The sequence below is a fragment of the Corvus brachyrhynchos genome, unplaced genomic scaffold, assembly GCF_000691975.1.
Source record: "Corvus brachyrhynchos isolate BGI_N302 unplaced genomic scaffold, ASM69197v1 scaffold47, whole genome shotgun sequence".
NCBI classification, from domain to species: Eukaryota; Metazoa; Chordata; class Aves; order Passeriformes; family Corvidae; genus Corvus; species Corvus brachyrhynchos.
Window position 1 is genome coordinate 446428 of NW_008239292.1, and position 21194 is coordinate 467621.

The window sequence follows — 21194 nt, forward strand, 5'->3', positions numbered from 1 at the left end:
CCGAGCCCCCGAGGGAGGTGTCGGTCTCCCCGCAGCTCCTCAGCCGATCCGGCTCCCAGGAAGGGGCCCCCCGCAGATCCCCCGGGAGACCTGTTGCTACTTCGCTCACCTTTCTGCGTTCGCTGCCGTGTCGTGTTTAAATGCTCGCAGCGTGCTCGGATCCCTCCGTGTCGTGCGAGTGAAGGACGTTCCTTTTTCCCAAGGAGTTGGTCCCTTCGGGTTGATGGGAGACCTAGGAGAGAAAATAATGTCGATCTCCTTTTTCTCTCGTGTTTTAGTCTCACTGCAGTTACTCTGATGGGCTTCCTGTTCTTGTGCTCAGCCTTCCCATCCAAAAGTCGCGATTCACAGAATTAGGAGCTGCTTTTTTTTTCCACAGTTCTTGTATGCCCATTCTCTAACTATTCACAGTTTTCGTTAATCAGTCATCTTATTCATGTTCCCATTCTTTAAAAAAATATATTTTTAGCTTTTTAACAGGATGTTTTGGGGTTGGTTTTTTTTTTTGGTAATTACAGCAAGAGGTTCCTGGCAGCAGTGTCTTGGTGGAACACGATTGTGTTCTGTTGTGAACATAGAATTCTTGCTCTTGGCTCTTTTCTTCCTAAAGAAAAGGTGGAAGGGGAAGAAAGTCTCCTGTGGAAAACCACCCTGCTGACTTGATCCTGTCTGTGGAAGATGGTGACAGTGAGGGCATTCTTGTAAACCAGGGTTTGTGTCCTTGATGGCACTGCTCTACTCATCCCCTCTGAGAGCAAGGGTCAGCACGGTGCTGGAAATGCTTTTGGCCACCTGGTCCCCCTCCTGCAGAGGCCATCCTGCACCATTGGTGTTATCCGTGGAGCTGGGCTGGTTGTTTTGCACCAGTTGGATATTCCAGGAAAACATGGGATTACAATAGAAAAGGAAGCAAGAATGCACTGCAGTGTGAATGAGTGAAACTGACAGGAAACAATACCAAATGTTTCCGGTGCTGTGCTAACTAGGCTTGACCAAATGGAAATATCTGCTATTCTGAGAGCTCCCTGATAGAAATGTGGGCTCTGGTGGTATTTCAGCAAGGTAAAGACCTCCCTAATGCTGTTCTCCATTCTTAACCTCTTCCTAGCTTGAATGTTTTGATGAGGCTTTGCTATGTTGAATATATCTATTTAGAGTGAGTATATCTATTTAGATTGTTCTTTCAAATGACAAATCATTCCTTTAGCAGTAGTTCTGCTGCTGTCAGCTTTGCTGCTGTTCCTTGCTCACAGGAGTGCTGGTAAGTTTAGGAATTATTTGGGACTGGGTAAAGTCCATTGTGTTTCTGAATTCCCAGTTTAGTTGAAGTCCACGGACTTAACTCTGTTTTTATAATTTTCTTAAATGTTTGGGAAAGTTGACACTAGTTCTCATTTTTGTCATTGAAGAGATTTTTCCTGTCTATTTGTTCTCTCCCAGCCTTTCAGATGTCTTCAGGGCTCAGCATTCCAGGAAAAAACTGTCATCCTTACATCCTCACAGCTGTGATGTTACTTATCTGTCACAGCCTGACAGATAAACAACAGAATTTGTGTTTGTATGTAGCCTTATAAATGTTGTGCTTTAATTACATGAAATTCATGTCCCAGAAGGCATCTTGGTCACTGGTTAGGTTTTTGCTAACTTTTGAAGTTCTTTTAAGTTGAACAAAGTGCCAGAGTTTACAGCCCTCTGCTGTACTTCCTGATATGGTCGATTTAAAACCCTTCAGCTCCAACATAAAACTCTGTGTCCCATGTGCTGAGAAACAAGCTGGATGCCTTCCAAATACTTCTGAAAAACATCTTGGAAAGAAAATGAGTGCTTTGCTTGGAATTTAGCTGTTCAAGGTGATCATCTGCTGTGACTCACTGGAATGGTGCTTGAACTTGGCTGCAAACTGCAGGACCAACGTGTGCTTGTTCAGTGGGTAGAGTGTGTGTAACTGGGGAATGCAGCACAGCCCATCCCAGAGCTCTCCTCCTCCCTGACCACCCTGAAGACTCTGAAATCATGGTAGAATCTGCTTAGCATGGCAATATAGGCTAAACAGCTTGGAAAACAATTTCCAAGGCAATACAGCTGTCAGAAGAGACCATCTCTTAAGAGCTCTTTGGCTTAGATATGAACTGACACTTGGACAGTGCACAGGATTTTCTGGATAGAAGATGGACCTGTCTGAATCTGATTTTATTTTCCTGCTCTCCTCTCTGAGGATGCCTCTCTGCAGGGCTGTGTATGGTAGTTTTGGAATTCCCTGTTCATTTTGCATTTCAAATTAATTATTTTTAATATGAGTGGCTAGGACCTGGATGTTCGTCTGCTTTGCAAGCATGCGTGAATAAAATGTGGAAACGCTTCCAACTTTTCTCCTTCCTGTGATGCAGCCCTGAGAACAGGGCTGAGAACACTACTCTGGTGTGGTCTAGCAATTGTGTACCACTAGTGCTGTGTACATGCGTTGTGCTTCTTCTAGAACAAACTGAATTACTGTGCTGTATTGAGATCAATGTTCCTGTCCTAAAAGGTGGGTAAGAAATCCTCTTTTCTGAGGCACAGTCATAGTTTAGACATCTGTTCTCATGGAAAATTGTTGCTGCATAGGTATGGCTGATGCCCTGCTGCCTTCCTTTCCTCTTCCTGCTCTTTTAGGAGACAGTGTGTGAGGATCCAGGCTCCAGCATCAGTGAGATCAGGGCAGGAGGCACATTTTGGGTTGCAAAGTGATAATTGCTACAGATCAGGGATTCTACCAGCCCATTTCTTGCTTTCCCTCTGCTCCATAACAATTGTTATTTGAGCCAGTGTATAGTGTAACTCTTAAAAAGTGGCTGTGTCATAGCCCCAAATCCCTCGTGTCCCCTCTTGGCCTTTGGCAGGATTCTTCCTGGCAACTTGCTCTTGTTTGAGCAGTCAGATGACCCTGATTTCCCCACTCCCACACCTTTGTTTTGTGAGCTGGCTGAGTTACAGCCCTGCAACGACAGGATTTTTAACCTGAAGGCGCCACAACTTGGCTGGATTCATCTAAATGTCGCTTGTGATTTGGTGAAGAAGAGCTGCTTTTGGGAGCAAGAGAAACAGGAGACCTTGGGCTGCTCTGGCTTGGGGATGGCTTGAAAGATTGTATCCCTGACCTTCTATCTCCCTGTTTGTCCCGCTCTGTCTGCAGGGTGTGGAACCACCTTCAGCCTGGGAGCTTTTCAAGGCAGCCGGGAGGAATCACTTCAGGAGGCTCTGAGGCTCAGTTACTGAAATATGAAATACAACCAGAGAGAAACAATGTATTTGTATTGCAATGATGAAACTAAGAGAATTCACTTTTAAATACTTCCAAATACTTTCACACAAGCTTAAAAGCACCTGTTGATTTCTTAAGTGTATTTTTGGGATCTACTAATAGGAGAAAACAGACTCTCTGTAGAGACTTGTGTATAATATTCCCTGTAGTACTTGGGAGCCCTGGTGTGTACTGTTCATGACGGCTGTGTGGGCTTCTTGTGAAGAGAACTTGCACAGTTTTCACACCCTGTGTTTGTCAAGTTTGTGTTGGAAGAAGTAGCATATGGTACATGTAACTCTGTGATGTTTGGATTTTTTTTTTTTAAGATGAAGTTGGCGCCTGCCTTTCCCACTGGGAATAGCACTGCAGGGCAGTATTGCTTTCCCTGTGCAAGATTTCTTTTCATTTCGGAGTGTATCATAGGTTTTAGAAGCAAATTTTATTTGTCTTTGGTTGCTGATGAGTATTAGAAAAATTCTAGGTCACAGTGCCTTGAATTCATAAGTTCAGATCTCGTTTGGGATCCGTAATAACAAAACTACTGCAAAATGGCTCTTTGCTGCTGATGGAAAAGGGCTTTGGAACTGGAGCAAAGATCCCAGGTGGGAAGGAACTGCTCTCCTGAACCCAACCCTGCCCACCTTGGAGCACAAACCCTGATGAGCATGCACAGCACCCTTGGAGTAGGTGGGGAGGAAAGGCTGAACAGATCTTAAATTATTTTTTGAATCCCAGCCTCTTTTACAGATAACAGATGACTTTTAATGCAATCTGAAAAAGTTGGCCGAGTAGTTTGTGTGAAATCCTCTTACCCCAGCCCTGGACAGCTCTTGTGTGTCAGCTACTGGTGACAGCAGTCCAAGTAAATGACACCTGCCTTGCTGGTGTGCAGGTTGTACACCTCTGTGTGTGTCTGTTCCGCTGGAATCGTGCCATCCTTCCAGTCTGCATGAATATTGGCAGTCACAAACTCAAACTTGGTGTTCATGAAAAAGGAAACAGTACCTGTGAGCTGGACTTGGCCAAGTGTGAGTGTGTGAGCAAAATCAGAAATAGGTTGTGTTCATCTATGGCTGTAGAATACCATTTGTCCATTTAATTTGCATTGCACACGTTCTTGGGTGCTACTTCACAGCTGGTGACAGTGGAGAGGTGGCTGAAGACCCAACAAAATGCTGCACAAAGAGCAGTGGATTCTGTTCACCTTGGCCCTCAAGGGAACACTGATGCCTCTTCAGAGAAGATCCTTTATGCTAAGATGTTTAATCAACACAAGTCTCATCTTGACCATCTTGGACACTGAGAGGCTTCTGGGCCTGTTGGGTTTTGGTTTGGTATCTTGGGGAGATGCTTTAGTGGGATACTCTGACCAGTTGGGGTTGGATTTTGTTTTGATCGTTACTGAAGGTGGTGTTGTTTGGTGGTAGTTTGCAGTAATTCCTGCCAAGTTGTGCACCAGGCTAAAACTCGGTGATTTCTGAGGGGTTTGGATGGTTGTGTCTGGTAACTAGTGAGAAACATTCCAAGGTTGATTCCTGACTTCGGTGCAGAGTTTGGTGGGGTTTTTTAAGCCTCCTTACTAATAGTTGAAACAAATACAGCTTGGCCAGCGTGTTTATCCTCGCCTTTCTTTTTATGGCTCTATAAAACCAAGCTGAACTTTGCCTTTTGACAGTAAGAGGTAAGGAGTTTTTTGCATTTTTAAAGCTTCCCCACTAAATTAAGATGATTTTCTTGCCTTGCAGGCTGCTATCTGGCAAGCACTGAACCACTACGCGTATCGTGATGCTGTGTTCCTCGCAGAAAGGTTATATGCAGAAGGTGTGTACTTTGCAATTAAAAAGTTGATGCTTTTTTTGTTTCAATTTTTAATTTAGGTTTTTTGAGCCTCTGTTCCTGCTTCATTTTCCTTCTGTTCTGGTAATGAAGTTTAACTTTCTGCTTGGGGAAAGCAGAGGAATGCCTCGCAATTAGGTTGGAAAATCAAATCGTGTAACAGTAGCAATGTTATTTTACAGTAAAATCTCCTTAAAATTAAACTCAGATTTGTGTGTTTAAGTGCAGTGTTTACGGTTTATGGTATCAAATGGGAGAGTGCTGGGGTTTTTTAATAACCCTCAAGCATTGCATGTCTTCCAAGGGCACTTGAGGATAGATGCAGCACACAAATTCTACAAATTGGCTTGACATTGAAAGCTGTCTTTGCTAATAATGCTGTTCAGATATGTTGATTGGCTCAAAGAGAGTCTTGTGATGGTGAGAAAAAAGCACTGTGAAATTGAGACAGTGAGAATCAGAACATATGGAACAGGAGCTGAATCCCTGCTAATTGTTACTTCATTCTAAAGCTGTCAGGTCTGGGGTGTCTTGGATAGTGAGCAGGCAGCAGTAACATAAATCTGTACTTTCTCTGGGTCCTTTGAACACTTTTTTTGGTGTGTTCTAGCACCTTTTATTTCTTTAACCTTTTCTCCATGATCTCAGATAAGCTTTTCGTTCTTCTGTACTTCTTTCTCCTCAAAACTGGTGGTCAGCTTTCTTTCTCTGTTTTGAAAGGTATTGTTCCCTAACCACTAACATAAAAAACACCCCAATCCTTAAGCTAAAATACAAGCATCATACAATTTCTCATGCTAAACAACCTGAACTTACAGTTTGAATTAAACTGTATAAGCTATTTCATGCTCTGTTTTGTAATGAAATATTTTGCCTGCCTTGCCCACAATGCAGTTCTTAACAATGGAAGCACAAACCTAAGTTTTGAGAGATAAAGACTTCTTTTTCCTTGTGTCAGGGTTACAAATGAAATCTGGGGTGTTTGATCTGGTGTTTAAATGAGAACTGTTGTGTAGAATATTATGGAACCTGGTAATCCAGGTGTGCATGAAGGAAATAGTATTTTAGGGATGACAGAGCTCCCCTGAACACAACACACTGTGAGGTGCAGGGAAATGGTAGATTGAAGGTAATTGCCAAGGATTTAGGAGCAAAGCAAATCTACTTTTTGCAGCAGCCAGGAGAAAAATACCTGGCTTGATAGTGACACGTCTTCACAGAATAATTCTCTGCAAGAATACTTCAAACAGCCTTTTTCAGTGACCAGCAGTGCTGAGAGAAAGCAGCATGAATGCTGACACTTGGTGCAAGCAATTAACTGCTAACAAAACATCTGGCTCCTGGTTAAAATAAGTGGTTACATTGCAGAGTGGAAGCTGCAGAACTTGAATACAGTGGCTCCACATTGGCAGGAGTGGTTTCACCCTGAGAAGAACTTCTTTTAAGTCTACCTGCAATTACTGTCCTTGATGGGACATCTGTGGCTTGGTCGTTTCCCAGAACTCTCCAAGTCTGTTAAAGTAGCAGATAAAAATTGATTTAACTTGAATTTTCGGAAAGGTCTTCTGGTGTTTTTAGGATAAGGCTAATGAGGTGTCCTCTGTTTGGATCTTCTGTTTCCATTGTCAGTGTTCAGGTGATAACAAAAACTTAAAATAGTCAGTTTTCAGTGAAGCAAAGGATTTGGGCAGATTCCCAAAGAGGTTTTTGTACAGTGCTCATATTGATTTTTCTAAAGAGTTCTCTGTAGGTGGGTGAACAAACATCAAAATTGTTTCTTTTAATGCCGAGTTCCATTTGCAGGATAATGTGTTTTGAAAAGTATAAAGGTAATGTGGGCTTATTAATTGCTTGGAGTTTGAAGTTGCTCGTGTTCATACACAGCTTTTGATTTAAAATATCACTGTGTGAGGGTGATTTGAGTGTAACGTTTGGGGAAGTACAGAGAGTGGGTTAAGCCACCACAGATGAACAAAATCTGTTGAGTTTACAGGAAGGATTAAAGTTACTTCAGGAGTTAACTCTGTCCTTTATGCTGTAATCACAAGTGGGTCTGACCTCAGTCTCAAACCTGGATGCCAAGTCAAGCTCTTTGAGTAGAACATCCTCAGTGTGGTGCATAATTCATCTCTGCAGTGGAAGAAAATGTGCAAGCAAACATCAAATCTAAATAATTCCAGTCTCTGCCCTGATCCCTTTTGTTCTCTGTTTAGATAGAGATGACTTTTCCTGATGCTTGACTACTTCTTCCAGAATTTAGAAACTTGTGAGATCTCAGCTTGGGAAAAGGATTTATGGAATTACAGAATCCCAGAATGGTTTGGGTTGGAAGGGACCTTAAAGCCCATCCTGTTCCACCCCCTGCCGTGGGCAGGGACATCTTCCACTATCCCAGGCTGCTCTGAGCCCCATCCTGGTTTTAGGAGAACTTGTCCCTATCGATAGATCCCAACATAAAGCAACTAAAGCATCTGAATGGTGCTGTCAAGCCATGTTCCCAATGAAATAATGGGAGTAGGCAGCAAAAACGACAGGACTCAATGTTGGTGAAGAGGTGAGTGGTAACTGACCAACTGTAATAGTCATTAAAATCAGAAAATCTTCTCCACTGAGTCACGTGTGAAGGTAAAGCATCAAATGCTTTAGAACAAGAACAGAAGTAAAATTGCAAATGGAAAAAGACCACTTGAAATTGGGATTAAAACTGGCTGCTTGGGCTGGAATAGACTTTCCTTCTGAAAGTTGTTGTCTTTTGTGTTGTGCCAGTGTTTATGCACTCCTTAAAGTAGTGCAAAGTGTTGGTGGCAGGTGTGGTGATACTCTGAGCCAAGTCAGTCTTGGTGTGGCCAACAGGTTGTTAAAGTAGCTCTGGCCTGGCTGCTGTGCTTGGCTTGCTGCTGTTCTAACAACAGCTGGCTGATGACTTATTTAGGTTGGGTAGCCAGAAGGATCAAAGTTCCTTTACAGCTGGAGATGTTATGAGTTGATCTGACTAGCCAAGGAAATGGCATAGGAAGTTTGGTGATCACCAACAGATAAATGCACTTCATTCAGGAATTAATTTCCAATACCAATACCTACTTTCTTCCATCTTGTCCATAGCTGGCTTTTACTCCCTGCCCCCAAATTCTTTGTACTAAAACGATTAACAACTAACTGATGATTTTTTTCCTTACATTTTGTTTTCCAGTACACTCAGAAGAAGCACTGTTTTTACTGGCAACGTGTTACTACCGCTCAGGAAAGGCCTATAAAGCTTACAGGCTCCTAAAGGGACACAGCTGTACCACCCCACAGTGTAAATACCTGCTTGCAAAATGTTGTGTGGACCTCAGCAAGTAAGTAAATCCCTCATGTTTTGTCCAGGGTTACAAATGGATTCATTTTTTTGCTTGGATTTCTCTTTAGAAGCTATCATCTTGTATAAACTAGAAATTCATTGGTCCTTCAGCACAAAAGATTATAAGTTCAATTTATTTTGCTTTCAGATATGGATCTAATGAGCATTATCCCATGTTACAGAAACCTCTAAAAGTTGTTGAGTAACTTAGACAGGAATTGTGGAGCTGTGTGGGGAGAAAACAGACCTCTCCAGAGTGTGTGGGGAAAGCTCCTTGGTCTTTGCTGCCCTCTTTAGTAGGGAAGTCCTTTGATGTCCCAGGATGTTTTGACTTGGTCTGGTTCTTCTGGCTCTTAACTGCTGTGGAGCCATTAGGATTCAGCTTTCTTTGCATCTTCCATTGAAAGGGAAATGGTGCTAATGTTCTACTGGAGAGGTCCCAGTGGAATAAATTCAAAGCTGATTGTTCTCTCCCTTGCTTTTACAAAGTCTGGGGTGTGCATATAGCACATCAGCTCCTGAACTGGTGTCAGATTTCTTAAACACATTGTTTAGAATTTGTTAAATTTAACTGTTGCTGCTGCGTGAGCTCATTTATACAACCGTGCCTTATTTTCTTGTGGGCATGGTCTGTGCTGATAGAAGCATCCACCTACAAGCGACATTTCAAGTGGTGGCAAGAAAAGGTGATTTGTTTGTTCAGGTGTTTGGGCTCAGATGCCTGAAAAATGCCTCCCACCCCAGCAGTTGTATAAAGTCATTTTGAAGGCTGACAGCCAGTGGCCCATTTGTGTGAGTGGTGCTGCTCCTGCAGGTGGAGGAGGTGCAAATTGAGCCTTTGTTCTCCTTTTGAGCCCTTCTTGGAAGAAAGGAAGGCATTAAAATCCAAAATCTCTGCCATATCCCAATATTGGGTCTTAACTCAGTGTATGGGGCCTTACAGATCGTATTTCTTCAGAAAACAAAGCCAAATTAAGCACTGTCTTAGCTTAGATAAAGCACCTTCAAAGATCAAGTGTGTGGAAGATTTTCTTGTCCTTCATCCTAGGATTGATCACTTTTGGAAAAGTCATGCTCTATTTTGTACCTTTGCTTTTGGGTTTGTTTTGTTTTTCTTCCCTCCCAGTAGAGCTGTTTGACTTCAGAGTCCTGAACCTCCCTGTTGTAGAGGAATCCATTGGTTACTAAACATTCATTTGCAGGAATTGGTTTGTGGTTTAAAACCTGTGAACACTGACAATGGATTTCTGTTTTTGTTTGCAGCAGGGTGAAAACACTGGACTGCCAGTACTGTGAGCCTTGTAACCCCTTTAAACCTCTTGTTTTTTAAAAAGGCTTGCAGAAGGAGAGCAGATCTTGTCTGGTGGAGTGTTGAATAAACAGAAAAGCCATGATGACATTGTTATGGAGTTTGGTGACTCTGCATGCTTTACACTCTCCTTACTGGGACATGTCTACTGGTAAAGTTGCTTTTTCATTTTGCCCAATAAAGCTGGAGGGTTTTTATTTGACCAAGCCCAGATTTAGTCAAACATATCCTTAGTCATTACAGGAGACATCTATCTCTGGGTTACACAATTTTGGAGCACGATAAGTTCAGGTGGGTAGTTGTGGAATCAGTCTAATTTGGGAATACAAGAATGGTTTAATTTTCTCCCAAAGGCTGAAAACACAAATTCCTCTTTCCCAGGTGGATACGAATGAAATCCAAGAGTCTGGTTTTTTATATACCTTTGCATTTGCTCTGTATTCTTCCCTAAGAAAAAATCTCAGCTTGTTTCTCAGTGTCACCATTTAGATTTTTTTTTTTATCTGTTCTATACATGTGTAGCTCTAACCTTCAAATCAAAGTTCTGAGGGTGCCAGGCAGAATAACTTGACAAATTTAAGTGTTTTGACTTTGCCAAGATGCAAGAAAGGTTTCGGTAAATGTGAATGATTTGATTGAATAGGAGTAGTTTGGCTCGTGGATTCTTCTCTACTATAGCTGTTCTCAATTATTTTCAAAATTATTTCTTTGTAGGCAAATACTTAAGTGTTCAGTTTAGTCCCTAATTTATTTGCAAAAATATTATCCATAGATACTTAAGATGGCTGGAAGGCTGGCAATCAGGTTACTGTTGGCAGAAAAGAAACAAGCTGTTGCAAAGAACAGCATCTTCCTAAAAATGAAAATTCTCAAGCTATTCTAGTGCTTATGTAACTTTTTTTGACAACTGTGTCTAAATATGTCAAATAACTTCAAAAGAACTCAGTATTCTTCTGGCTTGAAAAATGAGGAATGTTTCTATGCCTCTCAACATGTTTTTGTTTTTCAATTCCTCTTCTGGAGAACTCTCTTGAACAAAAGTGCTGTTCTGAAGTTTCCCTGTGAACTGTTTCATTCTTTTTGCAGCAAGACAGACCGGCTTGCCAAAGGATCAGAATGTTACCAAAAGAGCCTTAGTTTAAATCCTTTCCTTTGGTCCCCTTTTGAATCACTATGTGAAATAGGTGAGTCTGCTGAACTGTTTTACTCAGTAATTCTTTGGAGAGATTTTTGTGAGCAACAATTAATTTAAAATACTTTGCCATTTTTAAAAACTTCTGTCTTATTTTCTTTCATTTTCATTATTTATACATTTTTGGATTTAACAATACCCTGTGCTTTCCAGCCTACATTTAGTAGACACTTAGAAACTGTTTCTGAAAATAGCTGAAACAAACAATAAATAACAATTATTAAAAATATTGATTGTCCAGGGTTTTGTAGCAGAAGAATGGAAGAACACTTCTGCTTTAGTATAAAGGGCCCAGAGTGACCTAGTCTAGTGGAGGGTGGGAATGAGATGATTTTTAAGGTCCCTTCCAACCCAGCCCAAACGTTCTATGATTCTGTGAAATGTTTTAAAACACTTCTAAAATCCTTTGTCTCCTGTCCTTGTTTCAGACTGAATATTCAGTGTATAGACTCAGGAATAAGTATTAAATCTCCTTCCACTCTTACAGGTGAAAAGCCAGACCCTGACCAAACATTTAAATTAACATCCTTACAGAACTTCAGCAGCTGTCTGCCCAACACTTGCACAACGTTGGTGTCTAATCACAACATATCCCACAGACAGCCTGAGACTGTCCTCATGGAGACACCCCAGGACACAATTGTGAGTTTTGCTGAAATCACTGTAAAATCACCTGGTAAAATTAGTTAATTTTTCCAGCTTAACTGAAAAATGCTAATTAAACTATACCCTGAGTACCTAACAGCTGCCTTTTATTCTTCAGGAGTTGAACAGAATCAACCTAGAATCCTCCAATTCAAAGTATTCCTCTTTGAATTCGGATTCCTCCATGTCTTACATTGATTCTGCTGTGATTTCCTCGGATTCTGTCCCTCTGGGGTCAGGAACTGCCATATTGTCCAAACAGGCTCAAAATAAACCAAAAACTGGACGGAGTTTACTGGGGGGACCTGCAGCTTTGAGCCCACTAACTCCAAGGTAAGTCCTTGGGATGGCCAAGCTCTGCCCAGGGCTGAGCTGCTGCTAATGGCTGGGATTTGGAACAGGAGGGCTGGTGCTGCACAGCGCACTCAGCCACACGTGTTGGTGGAATTCTGTAAACAGTGCTGCACAAGGGAAACCCAAACAACTTCAGGAACTGCTCTTGGTCCTAGTGTTGATCTCTTCTGGTTTTTAAACAAACAGTTGCTGGTTTGGAGGGGAATTGTAGATTGAGGATATTGCTTATTGCCACGTTCTCACTTGAAAAATCTCTAAAGGAATGCGTTACTCTTCTGGAATAAACTTTATTATGAAAGGCTACTGTAAAGAGCTTTTCTTGAAGAACAACTCTTGATGATCCTGTGGGTCCAGCTCAGAATATTCCATGATCTGGGTCTCTGTTTTAACCCCAGCATCAGAGCAACTCTCCAGGTGTAACACTCAGACACTGACCCTTCCTCTCTGGTTTGTTCTCAGCTTTGGAATTTTGCCACTAGAAACCCCAAGCCCTGGAGATGGGTCCTATTTACAGAATTACACCAACTCTTCCTCTGTAATCGATGTGCCATCCACCGGAGCACCTTCAAAGAAGGTACCTTGCATTCTGGAACACAGCTGCTCTTCTGAGAGCTTGACATTGCAGTGCACTTTAAAGAAGAATCCATAATACAGCGAAAAAGACATGTGAGCTGAGTTTTCCCACCCAAATGCCCAGGCTGGTGTTGCTGGAGTAACCTAGGGAAGGTCTCTGTGTTCTGTCCACCTCCCATCACAGAGGGTACAAACACTGATGCTTCCAAACAACAGCAGATGCAAACTTCTCAGTTTGCTGGGCAGAGTGGGGAGACTTGGAGTTTTCGCTTTGCTTGTTTAATGTATTTTCTGAAGCCTCAAGTGAGCTGAAGCTACTGCTCTCCTGCAAGTAGTTCTTGAATTGTAGTTTACAGGCCAGAGTAATAAAAATCCTGCTGCTGGTCTGTAAAGGACTGAGAGAATGGTGCTATTTCACTCAGCAGAGTCTTGGGTAGGGGAAACTAAAAATTGTCTGTTTTACTCAGGAAGAAACTGCCATAGTTGCCATAGTGATAAATGAGAGGTGGAATGTTGGTGACAGTTGAAGAACTATTTGTTCCTTTCTAAAAACAAAAAACCTGAGGATTTTTCCCTGTATTTTTAGTAAATCTGTAAGTTGCATGAGGGGTGTTAGTGTTTTACAGGGGGCAGTATTTTGGAAGTGAAAACTCGATGCAAGTAATAGTGTTGAATCCCTCAAACAGTAGAACTTTAATTGCCACGTTTGCTCTGGACAAATCTTGGTACTCACCTTGCTGTGCCATTCTGAAAGGGAAATTTGGGAACTGTGCTAAAACGGTCTGTTAGGGATGTGCTTTGTGTGGCTGATCCAGTTCCCATCCTGTACCTGCTCAGGACCAAGGAATTTTCCATGGTACATTTGAAAACAATGGCTTGTGGTGGACTGTGCACATGTAGGAAGGTAAATTTCCATGAGTCTGAAAATAGAAATAAAGTTAGTAAAGTGCAGCTCTTCTGAGAGCTGAAAAGCTTTGGGGAATCAAGTCGGATTTGCTTCCGTTTTGTTGCTTTGCTGAGTGTGACACAACTGAGGTCTGAATTTCACTACTCCACACTTAGGCACTGCACAGACAGAGCTGTGCCGCTACCAAAACACAAGTATTTAATACCTTTGAATACAAACAGCTTAAATTCTGGTTCATGCTTTGTCCAGTGCAAATAATGACTGTGCCAGTTCCACTTTGCTCTTCCAGTTCTGTGTCAGACAAGGTTTGGTGGAGCTGTGGCTGAACAGAGGCAGTTTCCTAGGAAACACTTACATAAGTGAATGAAGCATTAGGATGGATCCAAAGGCTTCCTTTCTGAGTGGGCAAGTGTCCTTGCTGGCCACCTAAACCATCCTCTGGTAACAGAATCTGGGAAAGGAAGGGAAGGACAGAGCTTTAGAGGTTGGATAATGCATAAACTGGCATTGCTTGTGCTGGTGTTGATCCCACTTGTCCCTTCCAAACAGCCATCACGGAATTCCATGTTGGTGTCCTTGGAGTGGGCAGAAAGATAATTTTAAGTTTTTTTTTTTAAAAAGTAGGAAGAGGAGGATCTGTTCTGAAAACAGGCTGTGCAGTTTGTGAATGGCTTCTGAATGGGATTGTAATAGGATAATTCAAAAATATTTTTCTTTCTTTTTTTTGTGTGTGTGGTTTGTTTTCAACTTTATGCAGGAAAAAGCCTTTAAATATGACATCTTTTAATTCCCTTTTGTTCTTGCACAAGCACTTTATCATATAGTTTCTTGCCACTAGATGGAGATTCTATATCTTCAAATAATGTGCATAAGCTTTGTGGACCTGGTGTTGTTAACAGGTAGAATGAGAAACACTTCTGATGGGTTTCCCCTTGGGATGGGGGAACCCTCCCCTTAATTAAAATAATTGTTTCTCCTTGTGCAGTGTTCGGTGGGTGGAATGGGTTGGGTTTGGTGCAGCAGAGATGGAGACTCCTGAGTGACATAATAACAAACCTGTAGAAACTCTGTGTTGTGCAGACTGTCAGCAGGATCAGCCAGGCTGGAACAAAATCCGTCTTCTCGCAGAGTGGGAATAGCCGGGAAGTCACTCCAATTCTTGTTGCACAGACACAGAGCTCTGGTCCACAGACAAGGTAAAAAAACCATAGTGTTGGAGCATTTTTGTTTAAAACAAAGCTAAAAACTGTTACTAGTAGAAGTGGAGCAAAGAAGTTTACTTTTCCGTGTGTAACTTTTAAATTTTTGTTTTCAGTACAACACCTCAGGTATTGAGCCCAACCATTGCTGCTCCACCCAACGCGCTGCCTCGACGAAGCTCTCGCCTGTTTACCAGTGATAGTTCTACAACCAAGGTACCAAACCTCCCAGTGCTGGAAATTTGTTCCTTTGTTACCCATGCCACTGTACCAACTGTTAATTTCCACATATTCATAGCAGTTTTAGCAGCCTAAGAACAGATTCTGTGGTGAGCAGGGCATGGCTGGGCATGCTTGTTACACATAATTTTACACAATTCGCTCTCAAGTTCAGATTTCTGAATTTAAAAAATTCTTTTATATGTAACTCTTACTTTTCTTATTTGCAGGAAAATAGCAAAAAATTAAAAATGAAGTTTCCACCTAAGATTCCAAACAGAAAAACAAAAAGTAAAACAAATAAGGGAGGAATAACACAACCAAACTTAAATGATAGTTTGGAAATTACCAAACTGGACTCTTCCATCATTTCAGAAGGGAAAATTTCCACTGTTGCACCACAAATCCAAGCTTTCACGCTACAGAAAGCAGCAGCAGGTCTGTTTGAGCACTACTGGACTGTAGTAGAGTAAAATCTGCTATATCTGGGTTTTAGTGTTGCTTCAGTATTTGCTTCTTCCCCATTTCATTTTAGCCTGCAGCTCTCACCTTTGTATAGTGATAAAAACTGATTTAATTCAATTCAATCTTCTTGTTAACTTAGAAACATGTGAAGAAATATTGAAAGTGGTAATTACCAGGAGATACATCTTGCAAGTTCTGGTCCGTATTAATGATTAAAATATTTTCAAAGTATTGATACATAAAGTATTATAAATTATTATGCAATGTATTAATTATGATAATAGAATAATTAATATTATGCCTATAAGTGTTATGTTGTTATAATTTATAACTTTAAAATAATATAAATTACTTTAAAGTATATAAGGTGAGATATTACCCTTGGGAACTGATTCAAAGGAGTTACTCGTAACCCAGCATCTTCCCTCAACATGGGCTTTATGTAGTCTGTTCTCCCTTGATATTTCCCACTTGTTTAAAAACAAGTCTTTATTCAGATTGTCAGAAAATCCTAAGCAAAATGTTGAATTCCTCTCTTTTGGCTCAGTAATGTTTCCAGGCAGTAAGAGGATGTATCCATGGCTACCAGGCTTGTGGAAACTGCTCAGATCTAGAGGAGTGTTTGAATAGCTGCTGGAAGTGCAGAACTCCACTCGCCCTGAACCCCAGAGTTTAAAGACTCATTATTTTCTGGCTTCCCTTACAGAGTCTGATATTCAGAATATCATGTTCATGTTAATTAAAAGTGTATAAACCTTGTTTGGAAACTCCTGAAAGGTTTTCATAGGCAAGTTCAGGGGCAGTGCACAAGGGAGAGCATTTGGGATTAGCACTTCCAAGTAAATAAGTCTCAGCTGTCTTCTTTTCTTTTTTTTTTTCCCTCCCACTTTTATTTATTGTGTTTTTCTCCTAGAAGGTTTGATGAGCCTTCTCCGGGACATGGGGAAAGGTTATTTAGCCTTGTGCTCATACAACTGCAAAGAAGCCATCAATATTTTGAGCCATTTGCCATCCCATCACTACAACACAGGCTGGGTGCTGTGCCAAATTGGGAGAGCTTACTTTGAGCTGGCAGAGTACATGCAGGTAGGAACTGGGGCTGGGCCTTCCTCTTCTCACTTTCCTTTGGCAGTTTTACACAAAACCTGCAGATTTCCTGTAAAATCTGTGGGAAGTTTGCAGTTGTGGTAAATGGATAAATATAAAAGTTACACTGGAATGGATTTAGATCTTGAATCTGCTTCCTTAGAGCTTTATCACTGCGCTTTCCTAAAAACTTTTTTTAATGTTATTTGTATCCATCTGTTGGGGTCTCTTCCTTGTCTGTCCTGTCTCTGCCTCCAGCTGTGCTGATGGAATTGTTTGCACTGCACTGTTTTAGATTAGATCACTGAACAATTTGAGCTCTAAACCAAAAAACTTCTCTCCATTCTAGTTAATTCTGATCACATCAGTGACCCAGTTTCCCTTCCAGCCTCACAAATGAAGCGTTGGCACAGCTGAGGTGATGCCAAACTGCTCCAGAATCAGAAGTGAGCAGTTAAGGGTAATCCCACAGTTCACCTCTCCTTGGCACTGTTGTCCTGACAGTTGATGTGCCCATTTGCTAAGTTTTTAAAACACTCCTTGGCAGAACGTGTGCAGGAGACAAAGGAGAGGGGGGTCTTGAGCTGTGCGCAGTCTGTTCAGGGATGGAATGCATTGGCTGCTTTTATAGATAACTTATGAAAGGTGAGGGTATGGATTTTAATCACAGAATTCCCAGGCGGTTTGGATTGAAAGAGACCTCAAAGCCCATCCATTCCCACCCCTGCCACAGGCAGGGACACCTCCCACTCCAGGGGCAGCCACAGCTTCTCTGGGCACCGTGTGCCAGGGCCTGCCCACCCTCTCAGGGAGGAATTCCTTCCTAGTATCTCATCTATCCCTGCCCTCTGGCAGTGTGAAACCATTGCCCCTTATCCTGTCACTGTTGGGATGGTTAACAGTGATAACTGGCCCATAAGTCTGTTACACTCCTCCTGATTTTGTGGATAACGTTTTTGCCTTGCTGGAGCACAGACAGAAACAGGAATGCAGCTGAGTCAGCAGGAGGGAGAGCTGGTGCTGGCATAAGTATCCTGGGATACAGTCACTTCCTTCCCTTGAAAGGAAAGTTCCAGGACTTGCAGCTCTCTGTAGAACACTTAAAAAGCAAAGAGGATGCTCAGGATGGACATGAGGCCTTGGACCTTGACCTCTGTGCTCTGCCTCAGTGGGCAGAATTTTATTTTAAGTTTCATTTCTGTTCTCAGGCTGAGAGAATTTTTTCAGAAGTGAGAAGGATTGAAAACTACAGAGTAGAAGGCATGGAGATCTATTCAACCACACTCTGGCATCTGCAGAAAGATGTTGCTCTTTCAGTTCTTTCCAAGGATTTGACAGACATGGATAAAAACTCACCGGAGGTATAAAATGCTGTGGGCTTGAGTGAGAAGAGGGAAACTACGTGGTAAAATCAGTAATTCAGAACAGAGCTTTGAGCTTTAATCCGGTGTACTCTCCAGTAGGAATACACCTGAACATGGCAAAACTGGAGAGGAGGTGGCAGGGTTGTCTGATCAACTGCTGATGCCTGAAATGGCTTCTTCAAATTTGAATATTAGCTTATGTGGAACAGGTTGAAACCTTTTATCTGATCATGGTTATTTAAATTTGCCTTGGCACCATTCAACCAGGAAGATCATGGGTTAGTCAGTCACTCCTGCTGCTGCCAGTGTGCAGAGATAAGGAATATCTTTTTCCTCTACCACTGTTTAGTTGCTGTAGCTAATTCACTGCCACTTAAAATATTTGTTGTAGAATTTATTTGCAGACATGATGTTTATAGCAAAGTCCATTAAACTGCAGGGTGTGTGGTAATGTAAAGTCACAATGTGCCAAAAACCAAGAATCTTTCAATGAGTGCCACAGTAAAAATAACAGATGTGAGTTTATAGACGTGCTCTTAAGAATTGAGAAAACTCTAGAGGATATTGGAAATATTTTTGGTGGAGGAGGAAATCCAATTCATGTTGTCCTGTTAGTTTGTCTAAGAGTGGAAAACTCAAACCCAGTGAAGCAGTTGGTGGTTGTAGTAAGATTAGTCAGGATAGAGGGAAATGCAGATTCTAATCCAAGGAATGGAAAACAGTTCTGTGCTTTGGCAGTGATGCTAAAAATTTGGAGAAGTGAGGGATGCCAGGCTGTGGTATTTGCAGTCTCGATGGGCCCTGCGCAGCAGGGCAAGAGGAGGTTGTTGCTAAAATTCTTCCTCTGCAGATTTCCAGATTTGTCAATTGGAGGGAGCTGAAGAAATAAAGTACCATCTCTCCTTTTGTTAGTCTTAAATATCAAAAATGTTTTATTTCTGGCCTTTTCAACAGCTTCAAAAGCTTTAGTCCTTAGTCATCAAAGGTTCTAATTGGTACAGACTTGTTGGGTGTCCATGGATTCTCCATTTCTGTATTTCAGTGTGTATATTTATTTATTTATTTTAGAAGGTGTGTTTAGCCCTGCTTGCCTCACAGGAATGAACCTGAACTAACTGTTGATTTATTCCTGTTTTTACTTTTAAATCTAGGAATAAGTTATTTATAATTATTTAAAGCAGTGTAGATAAACGTGTTCAGCTCAGCTTAGTCACTCAGGGTTGTAAAAAGGGTTCTGTTCTTGCCCTGCTGTTGCTCCAGGCCTGGTGTGCTGCAGGAAACTGCTTCAGCTTGCAAAGAGAGCACGACATTGCCATCAAGTTCTTCCAGAGGGCCATCCAGGTGGATCCAAACTATGCCTATGCTTACACCCTGCTGGGCCATGAGTTTGTGCTGACAGAAGAACTGGACAAAGCATTGGCCTGTTTTAGAAATGCCATCAGGGTCAACCCCCGGCACTACAACGCCTGGTAAGTTTGGCTGTATCCCCGCTGCTGCAATGGTGCAGAATTCCTTCCCGAGGAGCATCTTCTGGATGCTGCCACTGCTGTAATTTCATGGAGTCACAGACTGGTTTGGCTTGGAAGGGACCTTAAAGTCCATCCAGTGCCACCCCCTGCCATGAGCAGGGACACCTTCCACTGTTCCAGGGTGCTCCAAGCCCCGTCCAGCCTGGCCTGGGACAGTGCCAGGGATGGGGCAGCCACAATCTACCTACCACTCTTCCCTCCTGGAAGAGAGCAAAGCCTTTCCTTCAGAAGATGGGGGGGCTACTTTAACAAGGAAGGCAAAAAATTGGATTTTTTTTTTGTTTTGTTTTCACAGATTGCCTAGGCTGTATTACCCCAGCTATTTTGCTCTGCTGGGCAGCATTCTTCATGCATTATGTTTTCTCACTTGCAGTTGGAGAGATGAGATCTCAGCCCCTTCGTACCTTAGGACACACTTAGTTTCTTACAGTTTTTTAATATATAAAGCAGTAAAAGTTAGATCTGTGAGTGTGATCCCTTAGTGTTAATAACTTTTGTGTGCTTTTTATTTAGTAGCTATTTAGCCAGTCTCCCTGTGTATCACACATCAGTTCTTCAGCTACCCAATGGATAAAAAAAGAAAGAAAACTTTATACAGCTTTTTCCCCCAAGAAATCCCTTCCCCCCCTAGATGGGGTTGGCAAGGCTCCAAACCATTCCTTCCATGTCACATTCACTGACAGAAACTAATTTGATTAAAATCCATTGCTGCTTACCAGAATTGTTTCTCTGCTGCAGGTATGGGTTGGGAATGATTTATTACAAACAGGAGAAATTCAGTCTGGCAGAAATGCATTTCCAGAAAGCACTTGATATCAACCCTCAGAGCTCAGTCTTACTGTGTCACATTGGAGTAGTAAGTACATGGCACTCAACTTGGGTGGGGAGAAGGGTTTGGGGTGGAGACGCGGTGAGGAGGATTTTTCTTCCTGTGGGAAAGCTTGTTCGGACTTGGTCTAGAATCGAGCAAATATTTTTCTAAAGGAGCAGATTGCAAGTAAGCATGGTCGAAAGGGTTTGTCCTTGCCTGGCAGATGAGCTGCTATTTTTCCCCTTTTGGAATTGTTCTCTCTTTGTGTGTCAGGTCCAACATGCACTGAAAAAATCTGAGAAGGCTTTGGACACTTTGAACAAAGCGATCAACATCGACCCCAAGAACCCACTATGCAAATTCCATAGAGCCTCGGTGTTATTTGCAAATGAGAAGTACAAGGTCAGTCTGGGTGCTCGTGGCAACCTTGAAATTCCTGCAGCTGGAAATGGGGATGCCTTGGAAGCTGAATGTGTACAGGTCACCCTGGGGAGCACCAGGCCTTGCAGGAAGAGCCTGGGACATGGGAAGCATTTGCTTTGGCAAGTGCCACCCTCACCAGGGAACTGTGTTAAATGTTTTGATCTTAATAAAATCTGGGGCCAACAGGTGTTGGTTTTTAATTGTTATTTTAGTCTGACCCACTATCATGAGTTCATACTAAATTACTAAAAAACCTCAGCAAACTGCCCCATATCCAATTACAGCAATAGGAACCAGCTGTTTCCAAGGTCATGTTGTGGAGTGAAAAGGCAGAAGTGAAGCAGTTTTGGGCTGATCCCTTGCTGACCTGAACCCTGTTTAGAATAAGAGATCTTCCCACAATGTTTATCCAGCAACTTTTCCTCTGGCCAGTGTTTTTTGGCTCCAGAAGACAAGCCAGGTCTATGTTGAAACTTGCCTCAGAAACATGTGCACATTGAAAGGGAAAACTTTACTTCAAACTTTATTTCTAGCTGCAGACCAAATATTTTTCAGTTGAATTTCTTAATGATGCCAGGTGACTGTCACAGCAGAATGAATAGCTCCAGCATCAACAACTAGTTTAAGTGTAAAGTAGAAGTTTCACAAAAAGTTTTTGG

General features: G+C 42.0%; 1 protein-coding gene across 1 annotated transcript in view; it reads left to right on the plus strand.

Moving 5' to 3' along the window:
* The first annotated feature begins 5026 nt into the window (after positions 1–5026).
* Positions 5027–21194, plus strand: part of CDC27 (cell division cycle 27) — a 19713-nt gene continuing 3545 nt past the window's right edge. Inside the window, exons 1-15 of the mRNA XM_017740538.1 lie at positions 5027–5104; positions 8310–8457; positions 9794–9919; positions 10855–10952; positions 11448–11602; positions 11724–11938; positions 12419–12533; positions 14520–14635; positions 14755–14854; positions 15088–15295; positions 16236–16408; positions 17617–17769; positions 19033–19241; positions 20040–20157; positions 20386–20514. Coding sequence (XP_017596027.1) covers positions 9864–9919; positions 10855–10952; positions 11448–11602; positions 11724–11938; positions 12419–12533; positions 14520–14635; positions 14755–14854; positions 15088–15295; positions 16236–16408; positions 17617–17769; positions 19033–19241; positions 20040–20157; positions 20386–20514 — 1845 coding nt within the window. The 5' untranslated portion in view covers positions 5027–5104; positions 8310–8457; positions 9794–9863. The remainder of the gene's footprint in view (positions 5105–8309; positions 8458–9793; positions 9920–10854; positions 10953–11447; positions 11603–11723; positions 11939–12418; positions 12534–14519; positions 14636–14754; positions 14855–15087; positions 15296–16235; positions 16409–17616; positions 17770–19032; positions 19242–20039; positions 20158–20385; positions 20515–21194) is intronic.